Raw genomic sequence first — 23,576 nt, forward strand, 5'->3', positions numbered from 1 at the left:
GAGCGCTATGACCGTTTTCCAGGGCGCTGCTGCGCGACCGTGCCCAGCGTCCGTGGGGACGTTCCGTGTCCCCACCCTGAGCCTCGGTCCCCAGCACACATTGACGCCCACCCGCCCCCCCCCCCCCCTCCACGACCGGATTCCTTCTAGCACCTCACAAAACACGAGGGCGGAGCACCCTCTCAGCTCACAGCGGACCCGCGGCACCAGCCAGAGCCGGCCCCGCCCCAACAGCGGCAGACCCCGCCCCGCGGCGGCAGACCCCGCCCATTCACTGCCGAGCCGCCCCCCCCCCTGCCCCGCCCCCCGGGTCGTCGCGCGTCTGAGGGCGGAGGCCTCCGCGGGCCGAACCACGGTGCCCCTCGGAATGGGGGGGAAGGCGGAATTACCGCCGCCGCCGCCATTGGCTTGGGCATAAGTAATTAAAGCAACTCGCCTTCATTTTGGTATCGTGCCAGACAGCCGTCTTTCCAGGAGTACTGGCCACCTCTTGGTCGCCAGAAGTTCCTTTTATATTTTGGAAACGTCCATTCTTTTGCCCAGTCAGTGGACGACTCTAAGAGCCATCACGGAGAAAGGGAAACTTAACTCATGTAAGCGAAGCTTTGTCTGGTGGAAGGCTAAGATATCACAACCAAGATAGCTTGTTGAACTCATAGTGTTTTCCAGCATATACTTCTGAGTTAGGTGTTCCGTTTCAGTGACTAAGCCGGTTCCTTGTGCCTCCCCGGGGCGTCACAGATAGTGTAGTCTTTCAGCGCAGAGCCCGACGGGAGGAGGAAGGGAGTGGCTGCCATGTTGGACGGGACCATCCTGTCCCACAGGCGGGGGGGCTGGGGTTCCCAGTGAGTTTGTGGTTTGGGCCCAGCAGCTGTGGTGCCGCGCCTCAAGCACATGGTTGTCATGGGAGCCCTGTCGTGGTCCCCCGTAGAAACACTTGCGGCTCCCGACCTCCTCCGGGCATCCTGCGATTATCAGGGCGTGGACACCCCCCTCCCCGAGCTCCGTGGGTCGGCCCGCGGCATGCACATGGCCCGGCGGCAGGCGCCGCGCAGTGCGGCCTGGGAGAGTCGGAAGCGCGGCGAGGCCGGGCGAGGCGGCAGCGGCGGGCCCATGCAGGACGCGGAAAACGTGGCGGCGCCCGAGGCGGCCGAGCAGCGGGCAGAGCCCGGGCAGCAGCAGCCGGCCGCCGAGCCGCCGCCACCGGGAGAGGAGTCGTCGCGGCCCGCGGGGCCCGGCGCGCAGGAGGCAGCAGGCGGCGAGGACGCGGAGACCGGGCCGCAGCCCGCAGTGCCGGCTGAGCCCGCGGCCGACGGGGAGGAAAGGGAGGCTTCGGCTCCAGGCTCGTCCCCGCCGCCTCCTGAGGAGCCCCTTGCGCCGGCCCCGGCCTCGGGCGAGGCCCCAGCGGAGCAGGCCGGGAACGCGTCGGCCGAGGCCCGGTCCGAGGGGGCGGGCGGGGAGGACGGCGGCGCGGACGAGCCTTCCTTCAGCGACCCCGAGGACTTCGTGGACGATGTGAGCGAGGAAGGTGAGGCGGCGCGGGAGGCAGTGGGTCGTCCCCGCGTTCCACTTGTAGTTCTCCGCCTAGGGAAGGGTTTCTAGGAGCGTTTGGATCTCCTTACGTGTGTTCTCTCTCCAGAATAAAGCGGGGCGGGGCGGGGCTGGGGGCCAGGAGACCGGAGACCGCTTGGGAGCCGCTCGGTTGCACTAAAACCTGGATTTTGGAGGGTGGTGATGATGGACAGTGGGCAAGCTGGAGCCGTGGCCGTGTATGGCATCTGGGGCCCAGCAAAGCAGGACAGTGCACGTGCCGCACTATCTTGGGTGACACTTCCCTGTCTGCAGGTCTGGGTGTCCTGAGTGATGAGCCACACCCGTCAAAGGCCTGAGCCAGACCTCATGGGGACGCTTTTTGGGGTTGATGCGATGCTGTCCCTTAGAACAAGTCGTGACAGAGCTGGGTTCCTCTGCCCCTGCTCCACAAACGCTTCTGCCTTCAGAGAGTCTTAACAGGACTGGAAGGCTGACTCTGCCAGATTCCTGTCTGGTTCTTTCTTTTCTGAATCTGTAGGCAGACGCTTGTCCTGTTGGCGCATGGTATTTTTAGGGTGTAGTGTCATTCATTGTAGCTTTACTTTACTTCTTATCTTGATTCAATTTGCAGGTATTTCTGCTTCTTGCCTGAGAGCTTGTCTTCTAAAGTGACGTCTGTAGTGCCTAATCTTATTTGCTTATGTTTTGTTTTTAGCCATTTGAACTGTCCGAGCTCAGAGCACATCAGTGGATTCCTGTCGGTTATAGTAGAATGGGAAAGAACAGCGAGGAGGTAGCTAAGGACATGCCAAGAAAATAAGATGTTGTCATGTTAATTTGTTTTGTTTTGTTTCTGAGATCTCGCATCCCATCATACGGAGATTGAGTCAAAATTAAAGAATCTCCAGTAAAACAAAGACGACTTAGGGAACCAACAGCACCGTTTACTTTTAACTTAAACGTAACGTTGAGGAGTTACCTGCTGTTGTCGTTATTCTCATACTTTATTTCTTAAGGGATATTTTAATGTGTATTTACTTTTGGGAGAGAGAGAGTGTGTGTGAGTGGGGGAGGGGCAGAGAGAGAAGGAGACAGAATTTGAAGCAGGCTCCAGGCTCCGAGCTGTGAGCTGTCAGCACAGAGCCCAGCGCAGGGCTTGAAGCCATGAAATGCGAGATCATGACTTGAGCACAGCGTCAGACCCTTAACCGACTGAGCCACACAGGCCCCCCTCTTAAGGGATCTTTTAGCCTGAACAGGAGGAAAGGCCACAGCAGTGAACACTTGGGCTGCTGACCCAGCGAAAGTCCCTTACCTGTGAGGAAATGTGCTCCTTGCCGTGGGAGAGGTTGCTGACAATTTACGAGGGTGTTGCTGGGACCCTGCCAGGCTCTCCTGCCCTGACTAGCATTTGTTTCCATTGCACCAAGTTGTATTTTGTAGTTTAAGTTTTGGTTCGAAAGCTCATTTCGAGCCTCTGAGTGTTTACTCTGCGGTTGATTTCTTAAAAAGCGTTGAGCACGTCGATTTCACGCAGGATTTCTGCCGCGTGGACCATTTCCAGAGTTGGGTTGTGTGGCAGGACTAATGTGAGCACGAGCCAGCCAGGCCAGGTGACTGCCCGGAGGGCCTTTGGGGGCCCTTGTGATCCTGAGACTGTCCCCAGAGTGGCCTGTGAGGCCCCTGGTCCTAGGGAACTAAAACTGAGCACACCAGCAGCTTATTTCTTGAGGCCATCTGGTTGTGGTCAGCAGTCCAAGGACGTTTTGTGCTTGGTGAGAAGAGCTGCCCCGTGGGGTCATTGAGGTGCAGAAGGTGAAAATGGACAGGGTCTCCTGGAAGAGCTCTCTGGGAGGTGCCGGAAGCTCCAGCTGGGCCATCCTGACTCCTGACTGAGGAGCGGCTTTGCCAGCGCGGCATCCTTTCAGACGTGCAGCTGCTGCTGCTGCTGCTGTTGCTGCTTGGCCAGACGACTATGTGACAGTTTTGAACTCCACATGTTTTCTTTTGGGCCCGCTAAATAGCATTTATCTTTATGTTTGGTATTCAGTTTTGAGATTTGCCTGTCTCTGTTTCTCCTGGAGCCGGGCCGGGACTCCACACGGCAAGAGTCACCAGACGTGGGCGTGGGCACTGGTGATGGTGAAGGAGAGGTGTCCCTTCAGCGTGTAGTTGCCGTGTTTACTCCTTACCGTGTATGGGCACATTCCTGTAAGCTAGACGCGTAAAGATTGTGGGAAGGAGTCCACAGTTTGTGTAGAAGCTGAGCTTTTTATTGTAAACCTTGTAAATTCAGATCAGGCTAAACAGGCCATATTTAATTGTACGGTAAGAGCTTTAACAGCGACCCAAGGAGCTGACTCTGGCCTCTCCAGGGAAGGTGTCTCCCGCTGCTGTGACTGACTTGCCTCTTTCCGTCTGTTTCTCTTGGTCTCAACTTTTGCCTCTTTGGAAATAAGAGGCAATTCTTTTCTTAGAGTCAATGCTTTTTATTCACCCGTGTAAGTGTTGAAATTAGAGATTGTTTATAACAGGGGCTTGCTTTGAAACTAAAGGACTTTTTTCCTTTTTGAAAAAGTTGAATTTTTTTTTTTAATTATCGAAAATTTCCAATATGAGAGTGCAGAAAAATTTGCCTTAGATTTTGAGAATGAAATGCAGCAAAGGATATTTTTGGACACGTATCTTTTTCAGCATGTTGAAATTCTTAAGAGTAGAATTCAAAACAGTAATAATTAGGTTCCAGGACCCAGGGAGACACGTGGGAAAGCCACCGCTCCTCCTCGGGTGTGTAAAATTGCCTCCTGTCTCCTGCTCTCCTTCGGGCTGGGTTTGCCGCTCTAGCTTCATCTCATGCGCTCTGATGGCAGCTTTGATCTGGTTTAGCTCCCAGTGCAGCCAGTGCCTGTAACTGTAACTTTGTAGACCAGCTAACGAATCGGGTTTAGGATTCGTGCAGAATTTGTGTTGCAAAGATGTCATCTGATGCTGGGTTTGACCTCTGAATGCTCCCCTCCAGCAGCTGGTCAGGCCTTTTATTGCTACAGGAGCTTCATGGTCAAGAGGCGTCGAGGCCAGATGCAGGCCTCGGGTAGGACAGCCACGGTCAGCACCCAGCTAGCATTGTCTCCTGCCCGGCTTGCTCGCCCATGGCTCCCACACCTGTGTGTCTGTTCCTCAAACGCGTCTTTTTCCTGGCCCTCCTACGCCTGTCCTCTTTCTCGTGATCTAGCCGACCATCTTAGGGAAATGAAGCAAATCTAACATGTTTGAGTGCTTACGGTTTGGGTTTTATGATCTTAATTTTAAAGGGAGGTGACATGAACTTGAAACATTTTCAGTTTCTGAGTGTAGTTAAGAAAATAACGGTTAACGCACACAGCTTATGGCGTGCTGCGCACAGTCCTGAGCATTTACGGGTCTGAGCGGCTGGTGTCTCCCAAGCGCCCTGTGAGGTATATCATGCGGTCGGGGACACTCAGTCGTAAGGGGCATTGCTGTTTGCTCTCACGAGCCCGTGGGTTTTCTAGCCTCCTAACGTACACGGCTGTTTTACATAGAGAGTACCGCGTGCTAGTTGTTCGTTTTGTCTTAAACTGGACGTGGGGAAAGTGCCTGCTAGTGGGTTCGCGTTGGAGGTGGGTCAGGGAAGGCTACTGCGGGTGTTTCCTACCCCACTTTCCTAGAGAGAGGCCGTCTTTGGTTAGCCTTCTGCAGTCTTCAAGTCTTTAAAATGTTGATTTAAGTAAAATCTTCCTTTATTTCCAGAAATGAATGGACATTTCTGGAAATGTCCATTCCAGACAGGGGGAACATGAAGAGTTAAAATCTTCCTAATGTTTTTAAGTTTAAATTTTGAGTTAACCCAGGGCCAGTATTTCTTTCATTCACAGTGGAACCATTTAGAGGATTCATTTTTTTATAGGGAAGTCGTTCAGTGTGGTAAACTAGCATATTAATGTTCTGCCTTCATCAGAAAAAAGTCATTGGTCCAATCTTCCACCCATACAGAACTGCTGGGGGACATTCTCAAGGACCGGCCGCAGGAGGCGGATGGGATTGACTCGGTGATCGTGGTTGACAATGTTCCTCAGGTGGGGCCCGACCGGCTGGAGAAGCTCAAAAACGTCATCCATAAAATTTTTTCCAAGTTTGGGAAAATCACAAACGATTTTTATCCAGAGGAGGATGGAAAGACAAAAGGGTGAGTGATGTTCCCCGCGGTCTTGGTCCTTGATGCCCTGTGGCTGTTGTCGGGCGGTATGGGAGTCGCTGTGGACACACAGGTGCACGCCTCACCTGGTGGTTCTGCCCCAGCCACCCTCGGCTGGGGTCTCTACACAGAGAGAAGGAGATCCGCGTGGTTCTTGAGTTTGGATATTGTGGGTTGCTTGCTAAATTCTTAAGAAATCGGAGCTTCGCGGGGCACCTGGGTGGCTCAGCCGGTTAAGCATCTGACTCTTAATCTCCGCTCGGGTCATGATCTTACGGTTTCATGAGTTTGAGCCCCACAGTGCAGAGCCTGCTTGGGATTCTCTCTTCTCTGTGTCTCCCCCTCCCTCCCCCTCCCTCTCAAAGTAAATAAACATTAAGGGTGCCTGGGTCTCTCAGTGCATTAAACGACCAACTTCATTTCAGGTCATGATCTCGCCGTTCGTGAGTTCGAGCCCCACATCAGGCTCAGTGCTGACAGCTCAGAGCCTGGATCCTGCTTCCGATTCTGTGTCTCTGCCGCTCTCCTGCTTGTGCTCTGTCTCTTTCTTCAAAGTTAAAACATTTTTAAAAATTTATTAAAAAAATTTTTTAAGAATCTGGGATTTAAGTCTTCTGCCATCAGAACGATAATTGACGTGATCCATCCTGGATGAAGGGCTCGACAGATAGGAGGCTGGCAGGATTTCAGGGAAATTTTACATGCGGTATTCTGTTGATTCTAAGATGAGCTTTTTTTTTTTTCTTTCACATGGTAACGTCTCTGAAATGGGGTTCCTTCTAACAGTCTATGTGAAAGCCTTGTGCCACTGCTTAATTAGCAGCTTTTTTCCCCCCAACTGTTGCTTAAAATAGTGCATCTTTTAAAAACGGTAGCGTATGGTATGTGTCCTGGAGTTTGCTTTTCAAACTCAATACGAGGTTTTCTGTGTCAGAAAACCTTTCGTATCAGACCTTCTCTGTTAAAATTTCACATGATACTGGTCTTAGAGAGTGTAGGCAAATTGTCTTTTACAGGACAGGAATGTGAAGAGTGAAGAGTGAAGATACTGTGTTTTTTAATTCCGGTAGTTTTGAAGCTATCTTGGATAGTTTTATTTTTACTTTTACTTTATATTTTAATTTTTTTAAATCTGGGGTAGTTTTTTTAAAATTTTTCTTAACGTTTATTTATTTTTGAGAGAAAGAGAGAGAGAGAAAGAGAGTGACAGACCATGAGCAGGGGAGGGGCAAAGAGAGAGGGAGACACAGAATCCGAAGCAGCTCCAGGCTCCGAGCTGTCAGCACAGAGCCTGATGTGGGGCTCGAACACGCGAACCGGAGATCATGACCCGAGCTGAAGTCAGATGTTCAGCCGACAGAGCCAGCCGGGCACCCCTAGCTTGGATAGTTTTAAAGAAATTGTTTTTAAGAAACTACCAAATATGGGTAATGCTCCTTAACGCTGTTTCCTTCAGAAACTAGGTGGAATAACGACCTTTGTGACCCCCGCTTGCTTGTATTGTAGGTGTTAAAACGAAGCATTCTCTGAAAGTCTTTATCATTTTGTTTTTAATACACTGTATCAGACTAATCCCGTTCTTGGATTTTTCCCTAGCTTTACTGAGAAAGTTGACATACAATAGACTTGTATAGTCTCAAAGTGGGTCACGTCATAAGTTCTGACACATGTACATTTGTGAAACCCTTTCCATGGTCAAGCTAGTGAACGTTTTGATTAATCGTTTTCTGATTTGTGATTGTGGCGTTAGACTTTGGATCTCCCATTAGGGTTTCGTTTGCGTTTAAGGAACCACCGCTGGCAACTTGACCCTCGGGGATGTGGCGGTAGACGGGGCATTGGCCTTGACGGCATTTACTGGTCGGGTGGACGGGTGCTCGTAAGTGGCACACGGTCCACCCGGTCTTACTGGCCGCACTCCTGCAAGATGTTCTGTCCTGATTCAGGTATACGTTCCTGGAATACGCCTCCCCTGCCCATGCCTTGGACGCCGTGAAAAATGCAGACGGCTACAAGCTGGACAAGCAGCACACGTTCAGGGTCAATCTCTTCACTGACTTTGACAAGTAAGTCCTGGCTCCACAGGCGTGAGTGGCTCAGCGGGTCTGGGGTGGTGCCATCAGCCTTTCGGGGAGCTCCGTTCTCCGGGCACGTCCCGACCCCTGATGTTCCTGGCCGGTAGCACCCCTCGCCCACTATCAGGCGGTGGGGGGCAGGGGCACACACCGCCTGCTGCTGAGAGCCGCCCACGGAGTCGCCACCCTGTTCCCTCCCCCCTTGTAGTCGTGCCACGTGTTCCTAAAGGGCAGCTCCTCTGTTGCAGGTATATGACGATCAGCGACGAATGGGATATTCCAGAGAAACAGCCCTTCAAAGACTTGGTACTTGGGTGCACTCCGCCCGCGATTGGGAAGAGGAGGGGCGGCTTCCCGGCCGAGTTGGTCCCACCTCCGGGAGCACTAGTTGGGGGCCGGCTCCGATCACGGTCGATGAGATGTGTTCTGTCCCTCGCCTTGGGTTCCTTCTCTAGGGAAACTTGCGTTACTGGCTCGAGGAGGCAGAGTGCAGAGACCAGTACAGTGTCATCTTTGAGAGTGGGGACCGTACTTCTATCTTCTGGAACGACGTGAAGGACCCTGTCTCCATCGAGGAGAGAGCGGTAAGTAAGCGTGGCCACCCCGCGGGGCCTCCCTCTGTGTTTCCTTAGCGGGGAGCTGGGGGCCAGAGCGGGTGGACGTCCTCTTCCCCGAGATCACCCGTCGCCACGACATCCTGCGCTCTTCTGGTTTTGGAATAAGCCCCGAGACGTGAGCGGGCGTCTCGTGTTTTTCAGTGAAGAGTCCGAGGAGTAAATCCTCGTGGGAGCGGGAGGCTCTGTGCCGGCTCTCCGCGCTGGTGTTAACACGGGCCCTGACTTTTCCCACAGAGATGGACAGAGACCTACGTGCGCTGGTCCCCCAAGGGCACCTACCTGGCCACGTTCCACCAGCGAGGCATAGCTCTCTGGGGGGGAGAGAAGTTCAAACAGATCCAGAGATTCAGCCACCAGGGGGTTCAGCTCATTGACTTCTCGCCTTGTGAGAGGTAAGCGGTGTGCCCTCGCTTTGTGCCGGCCGCTGCAGGTTACCGTAAAACGTACTTTGCAGCCCTTCCAGACTTGGCGGAAGTGTTGCAGCAGGGAACTTCCTGGGAGGCGTTTGCTGGTGTCCGCTGTGTCATTTGTGCATGCGGACACACCTGACTTTCTCCAGAGCCACTGGGAGTGAGTTGATGTGTCCCTTTCTAGGGGTAGGCAATTCTCTTAGCTGAGTGTCCCCAGTGGCGCTGCAACCTTCTGGAAATGTAGCGTTGATCTGCTGCTTTCAGTGAAGTCCTGCTGTGTTCCGATTTCTTCCAGTACTGTTCTTTGTAAAACTTGAGTCCCTTCGGTTTAGGATCTAGTCCAAGGCTGGGAACCGTGCCTGGAATTTTCTTATGAACGGCGTTTCCTCATGTGGGAGATGGCAGAGGGCTGCGGTACCAGGTGGGGCGCCGGCAGCTTCACGGGCTCCGCTCCCGCAGCCTGGCCTTCGTGTCCGTCCAGGGCTTTGCTGCCCAGAATGCCCCCCGCTCTCCTGCCTTGTGGCCCTGCTCGGGGCTGTCCCCGGGCCTTACCTGTGGCGACCCCTCTTCTTACCGCATGGTCTGAGTGCCTTGTGGATTCACGACGGTTCCTGGTGTCCCAGGGCTCCTGAGACGTGGCTCTGTGTTACCTGGTTTGCTTTCTGAGGTTTTTTTGGTAGAAGATTTTCCTCACGCCTGGAAAACTAACGTGAATACTTCGGTAGCATCCCTGTGCCAATTCTCTAGCTTTAACGATTTATGACTTTGCTGTATCTGTTTCAAATTTATTTTCGCTATTGGGGCACCTGGGTGGCTCAGTCGTTTGAGCGTCCGACTCTGGATTTCAGCTCAGGTCCCGATCTCACAGTTCCTGAGTTTGAGCCCTGCATCAGGCCCTGCGCTGACAGCGTGGAGCCTGCTTGAGATTGTCTCTCTCCACCTCTCTCTGCCTCTTTCCCACTGACTCGTGCGCATGCGCTCTCTCTTTCTCTCTTCCTCTTTCTCAAAATAAAATGTTTGAAAAACAAAGAAGAGGTCTTGAGCGTTTTGAAGAAATGCTGGTGTTTTTACGGAAGCGCGTCAGTCCAGATAAAGGTGTCCTTCCCTGGTGATCGTGGCTCTTGTCTCCCACCTGCAGCGCCGACGTTTCCCTAACTGCTGCTGCCGCCCTGCATACTGCGGTTTCCCCCTTGCTCTCCCCCATCGCTGTCGTGTGCAGCTTGTTGTTCAAACCAGGGGCAGGGCCTGTGTGTTCAGCCCTCCCGTCGCCCCAGCCCGTTACCCTGCCCGCACGCCCTCCCTGTGCTGTCCTTTGATGGTGGCCCCTGAGGAAGATGGGGCCGGGTGGATGTGTCTCATGACTGGCTTGAGCTGTCCCGTCACCGGTCCCCTCCACCTTGGTGTTTCCTGTAAACGGAAGTTTCTACGCGATGTTTCTTACATCTGGTAAGATAGGTTTACGGAGCGTGTTCTTGGAGGACTCAAGATTCACAACCGCTTTGCATCTGTTTGGTACATAACACTTGACGTCGTGTTGTGGCAGTGGTGCACGCGGGGACTCCTGGTCGCGCGCCGCATGGCGTGTACGCGGAGGAGCCGTCCCGGTCCGGCCGGCGGTGGGTTCCACCTGCCTTCTAGACTTCCCGTATCCGCTTGTGGTTTATGCGTGTAGACACACGTGTCTGTCTGCTCGGGGACCGGACCTGGACCGTCCCTTACTCATCGCTGTATCTCTGGTGCTCCGCAAAGCGCGTGACACGTAAGACGCTCACAGGAGTCGGCGAGTGCACGCTTCAGCCCTCTGGGGTGTTTTTCAGTTCAGTGCTCAGCTTCCGTAGTTCAGCGTGACGGTCACGCCGCCTTGTAGGTGTGTGGAGTGGGTCTGTAGAGGGAACCTCATGGCTCGTAGGGAGTGACTGCAGCCTGGCGTCAGCGTCTTGAGCGCCAGGAGGCTCTCCTGGGCGGGGCCTGTTGCCGTCATTCCTCGTTGAGTGTTTCTGCCTTTCCTGGGTCCTGTGAGGGAGCAGTCTGTTTAGATACTTGCACTGTGTGTAAGCAGGGTGAGGCGGTGCCCTGGGTGTAGACGAGCCCGCTGTTGGGTGAGTGAGAAGCCCCAGGCGCAGAAGTGGTGTTAGAAGTGTGCTTGCTTTTGAAACACGTGGCTGGCTGTTGAGGTCCCCTCCTCGTCCCAGGCAGACCTCGACAAGGAGCACGGGGAACGGCACCCCGCCCCTCCCGGAGCACACACGCGGGTTTCGGTCTGGGATCTGCTGCATCTTTTCTTGTCCTGATTCTGTGGGGAAACACGGGGCCTGGTCCAGGAGGGACTGTGTGCCTTGTGCCCCGGAGGGGGTCAGCTCCGGGGTTTGGAGTGAGTACTGGTGGCAGGAGCCCCAACTACATCGTCTGGAAGTCTCAACCATGCCTCGAGCTACCTGGAGCGGAGGCCCGTTGGGTGCAGATGCTCACCTCATCCGCCCACAGCCTGGCGCTCCAGGGCGAATGGTGGGATGGTGGCGGGGGTTCTAAACCGGGTCTGCTCTGTTACAGGTACCTGGTGACTTTCAGCCCCCTGATGGACACTCAGGACGATCCTCAAGCCATCATCATCTGGGACATCCTGACCGGGCAGAAGAAGAGGGGCTTCCACTGTGAAAGCTCAGCCCATTGGCCTATTTTTAAGTGAGTAAATGAGGGGTAGTCACCGGCCACCTCGTCGTGGCCATTTCTCCTGACAGAGCCCGATACTTCTGTCCTTCTTTTTAGGTGGAGCCACGATGGTAAATTCTTTGCCAGAATGACACTCGACACGCTTAGCATCTATGAAACTCCCGTAAGTAGCATAGTTTCCTCAGCGGTGGCCTGCTCCGTCGGGAGCTGCTGGGGGCGCCTGCTTCCCTGTGTCACGGGTTGGGGGGATGGAGAGAGCAGCTCTCCTTATGCAGAATCGGGGGGAGCTGGGGGCGCCTTTCCCGTCCTGTCCCTGGGGGTCTCCCTGCTGGTGCTGCTGCCAGGAGACTGGGACGGGAGTAAACAGAAGGGGCCTCGGAGATGGGTGCCTCGCTGCTGTCGGTGGATCGGTTTGTTACGTGCCCCCCGCCGGGTTTATGCCAGGCTCATTCCAGAACCTCGTTTGCTTTCTCTGAAAATTTGCTTCTGTCACGGAGACCACAGTGTGATTTGACTCCGTTGTGACCCTCATTTTTCCACAGTCTATGGGTCTTTTGGACAAGAAGAGTTTGAAGATCTCTGGTATAAAGTAAGTGACCGTGCTCACCAGGTGGGGCTTAGCCAGCTCCCCCCTTTGGCCCCGCGCGCTCACGCAGCGGGAGGAGGCGGCGTGGACTTGGTCTGGAGACGAGGGGGCACGGCAGGCTCTTGGCTATCACCCACGGGCCTGCTTGTTGGTGCGGGCCTCGCGGCCACTCTCCCTCCTTATGCCCAGCGACTCTTGGGGGGGGGCAGGGGGCGGCGCAGGCTTGGCTCTAGCCAGGCGTCCTGTCCCTGCCTTGGAGCTGGAGCCTCAGGCTGCAGTCTTCGAGGGAGACGGGCTGGAGGGGGCTGGAAAGGGCTTCCGTGCTCTCTATGGTCCATGCAGCGGTTCGATGGCCTTTGGCGAGCTGCCCGGGAGGCACGTGTGTGGGCGCGCGCGTGCGTGTGCTCTGCGGGCGGCCCGTGTGTGGAGGAGCACCTGTGGTGTGGGGACGTGAACGCTCTTGGGCATTGCTGTGGCTCATGATAAAAACTAAACCGGGAATCGATTCTACGCAAACAGTTATGGTAGACTCTGGGTCTAGCTGGCGAATCGTGTGGGCGCCTGGCCTGGAGGTGCCTGCATGGTGGGGGGCATCGTGCTCTCGCTTTGAGGTCGTCCCGCGCCCTCTGCGGGGGTTTCCCTTCAGCCCCGTAGTGAGTCTCAGGCGTCACTCGGGGTCCGGAGGCCGCAGCTCCCCCCTCGCCCTGCAGCCGCGATCTGTGGCAGCCGAGGTCCCGGTCGGGGCTCGGGCGTCTGCCGCGTGGCGGCCGGGAGCCTCACCAGCGTCTCTTCCCGCTGGCACGGCGAGTGCAGTGACGCTCCGGGTGGCAGGGGACCAGCTCTCGGGGAGGGCGGGCTGCCGCCCTGGAGGGTGAGCCCGTGTCCGCCGCGCTTCCTTCCTGTCGGCGGCCTGCCGGTCCTTGGGCAACACCGGCTTTCTTCGTTCTGCAGAGACTTCTCTTGGTCTCCCGGTGGGAACATCATAGCTTTTTGGGTGCCTGAAGACAAAGACATCCCGGCCAGGGTGACCTTGATGCAGCTTCCTACCAGACAGGAGATCAGGGTCAGGAATCTCTTCAATGTGGTGGATTGCAAGCTACATTGGCAAAAAAACGGAGACTACTTGTGCGTTAAAGTGGACAGGACCCCGAAAGGTACCCAGGTGAGTGGACGCCCCGAGCAGAGGCCGTGCCTTGCAGCTCCAAGCCGGCCCTACCCCCGCCCCGCTGAAGCTGCTGACGCGGTCTCTGTCCGAGCTCGTGGGTCACTCTCAGACCCGCCAGGTAGAGGCAGTGGTTAGCGGGCGTGTCCTCGCTAGAGCTCTTGTTGCCTTGGCACTGAGGTGCAGGAGACCTGTGGGCACAGTTTACAGGTCACGGGGATGCAGTGTTGTCTCCGGGCACCGGCCTGCCTTCTCAGGAGACGGGAAGCCAGTGTGTCCTCTCCGTTTTCTTTCTCAAGCACAAAGGAGCGTGCTGGGCACAGTTCTGCTCCCTGATTGGTTTTATTTGCATCATTTGTGAGTTCTTCGTCCCGACGGGAGCGTTTGCTCCTCTTTACGAAACAGCCTGGAGACTGAGTCCCTCCACTGTAGCGCTCGCCCTCGAAACGCACAGTTAGTGGCTTTTTGGTACATTCACTGACTCATGTGGCCGTCGCCACGGTCGGAACTCGAGACCATTTCTGTTACCCACAAAGGCAAGGAACTCCGCACCCATCGGCACCACTGCCCTCTCTGGCACGCTCCTGTACCCGCCGCTCTGCCTTCTGTCCGTCTGGATCCGCCAGCCCGGGACGCTTGCTGGGAAAGAAGTCCTACAGCATGTGGCCTTCGTGGCTGGCGGCCCTCACTGAGCACGTCTAGGCTTATCTGGGCCGTGGCAGGTGTCGGTGCCTCCCCCCCTGCTCAGGGCCAAGGGACGCGGCTGCCCTTATGTGCGTTTATCTGTGGTGGGCACTTGTTGTTTCCGTCTTGGCTGTTGGGAATCAGCACCCGGGTCTCTGCACGGGAGTGCCTCAGGGGGACGCTGCAGGGCATTGCGCTGTTTCCAGATGGTTCATTCCTGCCCCGTTGGTGGGTATCGGCACTGTGGGAGTTCTGCAGACAGGCTACTGCCCGTGCAGAGCCCTTTCCGTGCAGGGGCGTGACCTTGTGCATGCAGGCCCTCTCTTTGCAGGGGCGTGACCCTGGGGCAGCTCTCCAAAGCAGAACGTGGGCCAGAGAGGGAGTCCGCTGTCCCCTGCAGGGACCGCGCCCGTGCACTTCCATCGGTGCTGTCGTGACGGCTGCACTTTTAGTCACTTGACCTGTCTGTGTGTCCCAGCCGTGTACGTTTCGTTGGTCGCCAGGTTGACTTGTCCTTGACTTAAGCGTTTCTCAAGTTTTCAGTTTCTGTGAGTTCATCCCCTCTTTTTCTCCTGAACAGGGCGTTGTCACGAATTTTGAAATTTTCCGAATGAGGGAAAAACAGGTGCCTGTCGACGTGGTGGAAATGAAAGGCAAGTTCCGTTGTTCCTTCGTGAGCCAGTGGCCCTCGCATGCAGCCCCCGCTCGGCCTTGGCCCTCGCGTGCAGCCCCCGCTCGGCCTTGGCGCTCCCCAGGCTCCCTACCTGAGCAGGGTACTCGCAACCCTGATTGGTACGTGCTGTCCGCCTGCGAGCCCGCCCGTTTAGGGTTCCTTTGGCCCTTTCTGGCCTCGGTCCCCACTTCTGGCTGCCATGAGAGTATGTCCTGGTCGCTGTGCACATCCACCCTGGCCGGTTTCCCGCTGAGAGGCTGTGCCGGGAATGGGTTTTCATGACACTCTGAGCGCCCAGCAGCAGGAGGGTCATCCACCGGCAGCCGCAAGTTGTTGGCTGACTAGGGCTCTTTTCTGGGCCTGTGAAAGCCGCTCAGATCCCCCGTTTCTGCCTCTAGATGGGAAACGTAGCCTGTGTCGTTGGTCGTGTGTGGTGTTCTACTTTTGTTCTCTGTTTTGCTGTGGAGAGGAGGAGAAGGGGGCGGGGAGCACAGAATGAGAATGTGGGTACAGGCTCACCACCCTGCCTTGTTAGCCCTTGGGGGGCCGTGGAGTCCCCCCTCCCCCCGTGAGCGCTCCAGCAAGCGGGAGTCCACGGGTTGTGCTGGGCGTCGGGCCCAGGCCCCGCTGTGGTGGGCATCTACGGAGGTGGCGGTCCCACGTGGCCAGAGTCTCCCATGAGTCGCTCGCACGCTCGTCCTTTGGCCTGGCAGGTGGTCCTTTTAGTGAGTTTAAGGATTTGGGGTGTTTCTCTCATTGAACAGCAAAGACTGTGCAGGAATGTTGCCTGATCAGGAACGTTGCTTTATTACATGACCTGAGGGGCTTATTCTTTCTCCTGACTCTAGAAACCATCATAGCTTTTGCCTGGGAACCCAACGGGAGCAAGTTCGCAGTGCTGCACGGGGAGGCTCCTCGGATATCCGTTTCCTTCTACCACGTGAAGAACAATGGGAAGATTGAACTTATCAGTAAGTAGCCTCCCCCTTGGCAGATGGACAGACAGACGGATATGCACTGGGGACAGAGCCCCGTCCTCGCTCCACATGCGTGTTCGGCTGGCTGGGAACCGCTGCTTAGGCCGCCCCACAGCCGAGAGGGTCCCTGCGGCTCAGGCCTCACATGCTTCCAGCCCACAAAGACCTGGCCCCTGGGAGGGAGCCCCTGCCCTCTCTCCCAGCCCCGGCCCTTCACAAGAGGGCTTCTGAGTGGAGGTGGTCTCCCTCTTGTAGCCACAGCTGGTGTCTCTGGGCCGGGGCCCCGCCTCCCCACCATGCTCTGCTCTGCCTGTGTGCGAGGCAAGCAGGGTCCTGGCCTCTCTCAGCAGGGCCCCTCGTGCACAGCTTCCTCGCAGGAAAGACAGCGGGTTGGTTCGGTGTCTGATGGTTCAGGTGCGGAGCTTGTCTTGAGAGAACTCCGGTGAACTCAGCTTTTACCTCCTGAGCTCAGTGGTGTTTGTGGTAGAACCGTTCTGGGGTAGGTCGGTGGCAGCCGCAAAACTGACCGCGTCATTAATTCCCTGCCACAGACGAGGAAGTAGGAGTCGTTAGGGGCTCCCAGATCTGCGCTGTCTCGTTAGGAAGTAGGTTTGCAAATGGCCAGCGTCCAAGTGCCTTCCATCCCTGAACGCCCTGTTACCCACCTTGGAAGGTCGCATGTCCGTGCTGGGACAATCGTGTGTGTTCTGTTAACACGCGTGGTTGTTAAAGGACACCTTACAGTTTCTGTTCCTCCTGTGTTTGGTCTGAGAATCCTGTCCTTTGGATGGTGTCACCCTCCTCACGTCTCCCTGTCCCCGCTGGGCCCCCCGTCCTTGGATCCCCTGCAGGCCGGGACCAGGCCCCAGGGGGTTCACTTTGCGTCCTCCAGGGAAGAGACCCTAGCGTGCAGCCTGAGCCTTAACGGTCTGCTCTCCAGGGGCTCTGCCGGCCCCTCGTGGGATGTGAGCCTCAGGGTGTTGGGCAAAGTAGCAGCTTTCAAACGACTTGTGACTGCAGAGTTCAGAAGGTGTTCGAGTCCCTGAAGGGTGGGTCTCGGGCTTTCTTGGGTGATATGTGTCTCTCCACGTCTGGTGGGGGGTGTGGGTTTCTTGCCCTCTTGTGGAGACCCCGTGACCCCATGACAGTTTTTACGGTGAGTCCTCTGTGCAGTTTCACTGGGAAGTAGGTCTCTCCGAACGTGAGATGTTACTACAAATCGTATCATAGCTTCAAGGTATCTCCTTTTTCTTTTTGTGTTTGAACTGTAGGTCATAACTTAAAAACGTACCCAGACGATGGGTTTTCCAAAATGTTTTCTCCGGGAGGAACCAGGCGTGGGGAGCACATGTGGATGTCCGCCCACTGAGGCCGCGTGAACCCATCGCCCGCCCTTTCACAGACTTCTAACAGCCACTCTCTTTCCTTTCAGAAATGTTTGATAAGCAGCAGGCAAATACCATCTTCTGGAGCCCCCAGGGACAGTTTGTCGTGTTGGCTGGCCTAAGGAGGTGGGTTCCTACTGTCTGCTGCCTTCTGCGTGTCCCGAGCCACGCTCGTGGGCCTCACGGGTCAAGCTCCGGGTTCGGAACCATCACAGTGGTCCCTTTTGCGTGATGGGGCACGTGTCCTGCACGAAAGGACCATCCTGTCTTGCTCAGACTCGGGTGGACCCCAGGTCGGGCAGAACGGTCCTGCAAGTGTGTTCCGGGTGCACCTGGAGGACATGCGAGTGTTGTCATTTCCTCGCGGTTAGGTGAGCCGTCTTGGTGGCAGGGCAGCGAGCCTGGTGTAAACCCCGTCCTCTGGCGGGAGGGCTGTGTGAGCTCGGAGCCTGCCTCTGTCCAGGGTGACCGTGGGGCGGGTGGCGTCCCCCCGCCCCCCGTCCTTGGCCGTCCGGCAGCCGTGGGAGCGCATGAGCAGAATAGGCTCCGGTTGTTCAGTGTTCTGACTTCATTGGAGGTGTTTTGGGGGCTTTGGCCTCTGTCTTCTCTGAAAGCAGTCCTGGCAGGCGTACAAGGTGCCGTGTCCACTTCCCCTGTCTTTGTTCACGACACCCTTGGGCCGTGGCTCCTGGATTAGTTCTCCTCAGCAGCCAGGCAGCGGTAGGGGGTGCCCGGGGCTCTCCTGTGTCCTGCCCTGGAGTCTGCAAGGAGCGAGGCGCCATGACGGCCTGTGTGGACTGATCGTGTGCTCTGTCTCCCCAGTATGAACGGCGCCTTGGCCTTCGTCGACACTTCGGATTGTACGGTCATGAACATCGCGGAGCACTACATGGCGTCCGATGTGGAGTGGGACCCTACCGGACGCTACGTGGTCACCTCTGTGTCCTGGTGGAGCCATAAGGTACGGGGCCCCAGTAGCCCGCGCGCAGCGTGAGACCCTCCTCCCCTCCCGGGTTTCCTCAGGGTCGCCCTGCGGTGATTTTTCATTTGCTTTTTGGGGCTCTGTCCAGCTGCCACTGCCCCAAAACCCTCGCCAGCAGAGCACCCGAGCGGCCGGCCTTGCCATGCGTGAGTCGGCTGGCGTTCCTGGATTTCTTCCCCAAGTCGGACGTCTTACGCTAGCTGCGGCCTGAGCCCAGGCCACCTTCCTCTGGCGCAGTAGCCGGGGAGCTTCTCCCAGTGGGAATCGGGTTGGGTGGTTTGCCCCGCACTTCAGAGCCACGCTGTCCTGTGGCTTGGAGGTGGAGGGAGAACGTGCCGTACTGCGCACACAGTTTCCCAGCATGATTTTTCCACGCTCAAGAAGCTTGTGGTTCAGAGGAGCCCTGTCTGCCCAGCCCACCGGGCCCTCGGTGAGGCGGCCTCTGCCCGCTCCTCCCTGCCTGGAGCAGGCCTCCTCCGTGGGCAGGCACCCGTCCCGCCCTGCACTGTCTTCACAGTGCGCTCACGGGCTCGAATCCATCTCGGGGGCTGGTCGCGAGTTCATTTCCTCTCCCGAGAGTGGAGCGTTGTGTGGGCAGGGGCCTGTTCCCTGGCGTGTGGTCCCTGTTCCGTCCCGGTTTGCCGTCTGAGCAGGAGCTCCCGGGGAGAAGGCTGCTGAGGCGAGGGTCTGGAGTCTGGGACTCCCCGAGAGGACACGAAAGCACGTGTCAGGGAGCCCGTTTCTTAGTCTCGAACGTCGGGTAGCCTGAAGGACTGGAGAAACGCCGTGCTCCGTGGGTGTGCGAGCCTGTGTGTGGTGCACGTTCCGCGTTGGTGTCTGCATGCTGGAGTGTCCGTGGCAGTGCTCCAGGCTCAGTGCTCCTGAGCTGCAGGGGGTGGGGGCCTCTGCTGAGCGTCTGCTCTGTTTAGTTACCGTTTTTTATCAACGGAGGTTCTGAGAGTTGAACCAGCTCCTGCGAGTCCACGGCCTAGGAGGTCGTATCCGGGCGATTCTGTTTAACAAAAGAACAACGTTCTGGGAGCCCAGACTCAGCAAACGTCACCGTGCTGTCTTAAGCACAAGCTCTGTACTCGCTTCGTGGTGATCGTGCCGTGTGTCTAAATTTGAGCGCCGTCTCCGTGAGGCCCACCTTGGGCCTCGTTAAAAAATCTTTTAGGCCGTGGGCCCCTCCGTCAGATCCCGACGTGCTCCCAAAGTGCTGGTCTGGGACCAGCTCACGCCAGCATGTAGCTTCAGGTCCCGCTTCCTTCATCCGGAAGGTGGTGCCGCGGAAAAGATGTCAGCCGAGCCGAACAGTGTGTTTAGTGACTTTGTCAGTGTACGTTCTGGTATGAGTTCTCCATTGCGGATCAGTAACGGAGCCAGTGCCCCGTGACGCCCTTCGTAGGTACTCCGCGCCGTGCTCTGTGACGCGGGTAGCTTTCTGTCGTGTTTGTTGACGGTGTTCCCCCGCTGCGTGAGCTCCCGAGAAGCAGAGATCTTTGATTCACTGCTGTCTCCCAGATACCACACCGTCGGTCGTTGGCTCTTAAACAGCCGTCGGAGGAGCGCTTGACTTGGGTGGCCCTGTGAGGGGCCCCCGCGTCTCGCTGTGACGGGGTGGCGAGCAGCGCTTTGCCCTCTGCCCCCATGCAGGTGGACAACGCTTACTGGCTGTGGACTTTCCAAGGCCGTCTTCTGCAGAAGAACAACAAGGACCGTTTCTGCCAGCTGCTGTGGAGACCTCGGCCCCCCACGCTCCTGAGCCAGGACCAGATCAAGGTCTGGGGCCCCGGGGTCAAGGAAACGTGGAAGCCTCTTTTCCATCACCGCTGCTGGGGCGGTAACGAGTGGGGAATGGGAACATGACGTTTTCGGGTACCTTTGGAAGAGCGGTGGGAACCCTGGGAAGCCAGTGGGAATAGTTCCAGTGTCGTGAATGTGGGTTTTCGGGCCGTTCCTGCCGCATCCGTGCCCTCCGTGGACGTTGGCGTGAGCTAGAGGGGATGAGCAGGTGCTGGGGGCTGGTGAACCGTGCTGGCAGGATTGAGGGGGGCCCTGAGCAGGCCTTTTTAATTTGCTGAGACAAAAACAAACACAAGCCAGTCAGGATTTAAACATTCGAGGGGCCCTGAGACAGGAAGAGCGTGAGAGGGGGAGGGCAGAGAGAGAGGGAGACACAGAATCCGAAGCAGGTTCCAGGCTCCGAGCTGCCGGCACAGAGCCCGACGTGGGGCTTGAGCTCACAAACTGTGAGATCATGACCTGAGCCGAAGTGAGACGCTTAACCGACTGAGCCACCCAGGTGCCCCTAGAATGTTTAAATCCTGACTGGCTTGTGTTTGTTTTTGTCTCAGCAAATTAAAAAGGATCTGAAGAAATACTCCAAGATCTTTGAACAGAAGGATCGTCTGAGCCAATCCAAAGCCTCAAAGGTTAGCTTGGTCCTAGGACTGTGGGAAGTGCCACAGGCGGCCACTGTCCCTCTCTGACATGGAAGGGACAGTGTCAGGCCCTGGGAGGAGGGGGGACAGGGAGGTGCTTGTCCGCTACCCACGTGCACAGACTGGCCTTCCAGGTGCGTGTGAGGGGAAGGAGGAGGGCGCGCCCTCCGTTCTTGTCCTGGGGCGGGGGTGGGGGTTGGTTGGTGGGGGTGACTGCCGACCTCAGTCCTCGTGGCGAGGGGACCGTCAGCCCCGTGACTTTCCCACTTCCGCGCACAGGAACTAGTGGAGAGAAGACGCACCATGATGGAAGATTTCCGAAAATACCGGAAAATGGCCCAGGAGCTCTACATGGAGCAGAAAAATGAACGTTTGGAGTTGCGAGGAGGTAACCATTAGCTGGAGATGTGTTTTGTTAGGACAGGACTGTTGAAACATTTTTCTCCCTCTTGTGTGGGCTTTCCAGTTAAGCGTCAGGTGTTTCTGTCAAAGAACCCAGTTTGCTACGGCCACAGGTTCACGTGCACAGTCCTGTATGGAGGAGGCTGGAGTGGGCGCACGTGGGCACATGCCCACGTGTCCCCACCCTCCCCGAGTGGGCTATCTGCACGCCACGTCACTTCCCTCCCCCCCCTCCCCTCCCCGCAGGCGTGGACACGGACGAGCTGGACAGCAACGTGGAAGACTGGGAGGAGGAGACCATCGAGTTCTTTGTCACCGAGGAGATCATCCCCCTGGGCAATCCGGAGTGACCTGAGCAGCGTGGTAAGACCTCTTCAGACGGGGACGAGCCACACCCAGACGCGGGCCCGTCTCTTGTGTTGTGCTGTCCCTTCTCTGAGAAAAGAGCCAGGTTCATGTTCTCAGGGTCAGCAGGCCCTTTTCATGGAACCTGCAAGGGTCAAGTGCACACCCTGGCTGTCCGAGGTGGGGCTCTTCTCTGAACACGGCGGGACCTCGAGCCCCGGATTTAGGGAACGTGCCCCTCACGTGGGCTCTGGTCGTGGGTGAGAGGCGGAGCTGGGGAAGAGGAGGGAGGCCAGCCGCAGTGTGCCGGGAGAAGGCCTCGGTGTGCCCAGCAGAGACAGGCCTGTGGGTCTGAGATGGGAGCCTCCGGAGCACACGCGGGCTTCCTCGGCAGGCGAGCGAGGGCAGCGTTGTGTGCGGGGCGGCCAGCGGACGGGGCTCTCTCCCCCGCTTCCGGGGCTCCTGCTCCTGGTCATCTCTGGCGTCAGGCGGGAGAGCCTCGGGTCCCTTCCGCCTTCTGAGATCGTACGCCCCGTGCCTGCCGTCAGGGCGCGCTTTCCGCAGAAGCCCTTGCTAATGTCCCTCTCGTCATCGCGGTGCAGGGCAGAGAGTAAACACCTGATCCTTCTTGCAGCGTCCCCGGGGCTCGTGCTGGAACGAGGTCGTCCTTCCGCAGAAAGTGCGCACGATGCCTGCGTTTTACCTGTGCTTTGTCTCGCTCCACACTGTGCGCCCGGATTCTCCCATGCCCACACGTCGCTGTGCCTTCAGCCCCCAGTACCCACCACGGGGGAGGTTTCAAGGCACCGCTTTCCTTTTCTCTCGTTTGGGGTTTTTAAAGTCATGCCACCAGTGTTTGTTACTCAGACTCGTGCGCGGCAGGGGCGCACCCAGCCGTCCCCCTCCGAGAACTCGTCCTGTCCCGTGGCGGGGGGCCAGTGTGGCTGTGTCGTGGAAACAGGGGAGCCGCGCCGTTCAGGTTGTGCTAGGTTCTCAACAGGCTGAGCGTGGAAATAAAAACAAACCTGTATGAAAAAGCTGTCTTTCTCCTCTCTTTAACGTAGACACCGGCCTCGAACTTGGTTCCTGTGCCCCCTCCCCCTGTGGTGGTGGCCCTCCCACCTCCCGATTTGGTTGTGTTTTCTCAGCTGAGCTCTGCAAACTAAAGCATAGGTCTGATCGGTGCAGAAAAACCGCTCTTGCAGCATTTTTTTTGTTTTCCACACTTGTCTGACCTGGTGAGAAAGATCTTTCTAGACTTCCTTGGAGTCCTACAAGTTAAGTTGTTCATGAGAGTTGTCACTTTAGCCGCCGTCACGTGGTCGTCTTTGACTATTTAACTTGATTTCTCTCCTGAGAAGGGAGTGAGCAAATCCACGTAATTTCAGCCCCTGTTGATTTGCAATGTCCACTACCCATTGGTGCCTTGTCAGACTCCACCGCGCCTCCTCTTTGTGTCTCCGGGAGCCGAGAGCCTGGGTCAAAACGCACAGAACAGGCTCGCTGCGCTTTCACCGCCGTGGTGCCCGTGAACTTGACACATTGGGATTGGAGGAGAAGCTGTCGTCCGTGGGGCAGAAGCAGCTCGGGGGCTGGGGCCGCCTGCCGCCAACCCCACGCCCCCCGCTGCGAGGCGGCACTGGGCGCTCTGCCCGGTTCCCGGTCATGTCCGTCCGCACACGGTGTCCAGTGTTTCTTACTGGCTCTCACACCCTTTAAGCCTCAGCGTGCAGAGACCTGGCTTTTTAAGTTGATGACGGTAAGAAGGAAAAGGCTCACGTTTTGATCATGTTCACAGATTTTTAACATCTTTCAAAAAATTTACTTTCGACTGTTTCCGACTCGGTAGTTGTAATTGTTTTATGTGATTTGTTAATAAAAGAATTTCTGAAACACCTGGTTTGTTTCTCTCTCTTGTCCCTGGGTTTCCCAGGGCCAGCCCCAGGGAGAGAGTGTTCCTGATCCTTCCTGTGGGGGCGGGGCGTCCCCCTCGCTCTGGCTTCTTTGGCTGGGGCATCAGGGTGGGCGCTGGCCCCAGCCGCCCGCACCGGCCCGCTGTCCTCGTCCTGTTTCCAGAGGCAGGCAGGATGGGAGGGCGTGTACCCTCGCGTTGAAATCAGAGACGGGCTTTTTGGCGGTTCCTGTGGTCACAGGCTGGAGCCTTCGTGGAAGAGGGGGACGTGGGCGTTAGATGGGCGGCTCTCTCCGCTGTCCCCTTGCCTTGTTCATGGGGTGAGGTTGACCTAGAGCTCAGTACTGACCCAGATGCCGAGGAGAACACAGCAGGCCCCACACGACCCTGCCCTCGCCAGCCGCACCGGCACACTTGGCGGTTGGTCATGGCCCCTTGGCTGGACAGGCCAGGACAGCCCTGGTGACCTCGAGGGACTCATTCGACTTCAGGCCCAACCCCTGCTG

The 23,576-nt window shown here is 56.9% G+C and overlaps 2 protein-coding genes across 2 annotated transcripts in view; one reads left to right on the plus strand and one right to left on the minus strand.

The window, feature by feature from the left end:
- SNX8 (sorting nexin 8) overlaps positions 1-750 on the minus strand; it is a 69,057-nt gene extending 68,307 nt beyond the window's left edge. Inside the window, exon 1 of the mRNA XM_043559546.1 lies at positions 437-750. The gene's annotated coding sequence lies outside the window, so the exon portion shown is untranslated. The remainder of the gene's footprint in view (positions 1-436) is intronic.
- A 289-nt stretch (positions 751-1,039) lies between these two features.
- On the plus strand, positions 1,040-23,053 carry EIF3B (eukaryotic translation initiation factor 3 subunit B). The gene is made up of 19 exons (XM_043559539.1): positions 1,040-1,528; positions 5,545-5,737; positions 7,693-7,812; positions 8,070-8,127; positions 8,277-8,405; positions 8,673-8,830; positions 11,399-11,530; positions 11,615-11,681; positions 12,061-12,107; positions 13,056-13,266; positions 14,531-14,603; positions 15,472-15,594; positions 17,033-17,111; positions 17,808-17,946; positions 19,624-19,749; positions 20,325-20,402; positions 20,691-20,799; positions 21,060-21,176; positions 21,793-23,053. The coding sequence occupies exons 1-18, from the start codon at positions 1,114-1,116 to the stop codon at positions 21,161-21,163; spliced, it is 2,361 nt and encodes a 786-aa protein (XP_043415474.1). The 5' UTR covers positions 1,040-1,113; the 3' UTR covers positions 21,164-21,176; positions 21,793-23,053.
- The last annotated feature ends 523 nt before the right edge of the window (positions 23,054-23,576 follow it).

The sequence above is a fragment of the Prionailurus bengalensis genome, chromosome E3, assembly GCF_016509475.1.
Source record: "Prionailurus bengalensis isolate Pbe53 chromosome E3, Fcat_Pben_1.1_paternal_pri, whole genome shotgun sequence".
NCBI classification, from domain to species: Eukaryota; Metazoa; Chordata; class Mammalia; order Carnivora; family Felidae; genus Prionailurus; species Prionailurus bengalensis.

Bases quoted from the DNA above. Each gene is read 5' to 3' on its own strand.
- EIF3B (XM_043559539.1), top strand. From the start codon at position 1,114: ATGCAGGACGCGGAAAACGTGGCGGCGCCCGAGGCGGCCGAGCAGCGG. The intron at 8,831-11,398 runs GTAAGCGGTGTG...GCTCTGTTACAG, and splicing joins GACTTCTCGCCTTGTGAGAG to GTACCTGGTGACTTTCAGCC. The intron at 13,267-14,530 runs GTGAGTGGACGC...TCTCCTGAACAG, and splicing joins GGACCCCGAAAGGTACCCAG to GGCGTTGTCACGAATTTTGA.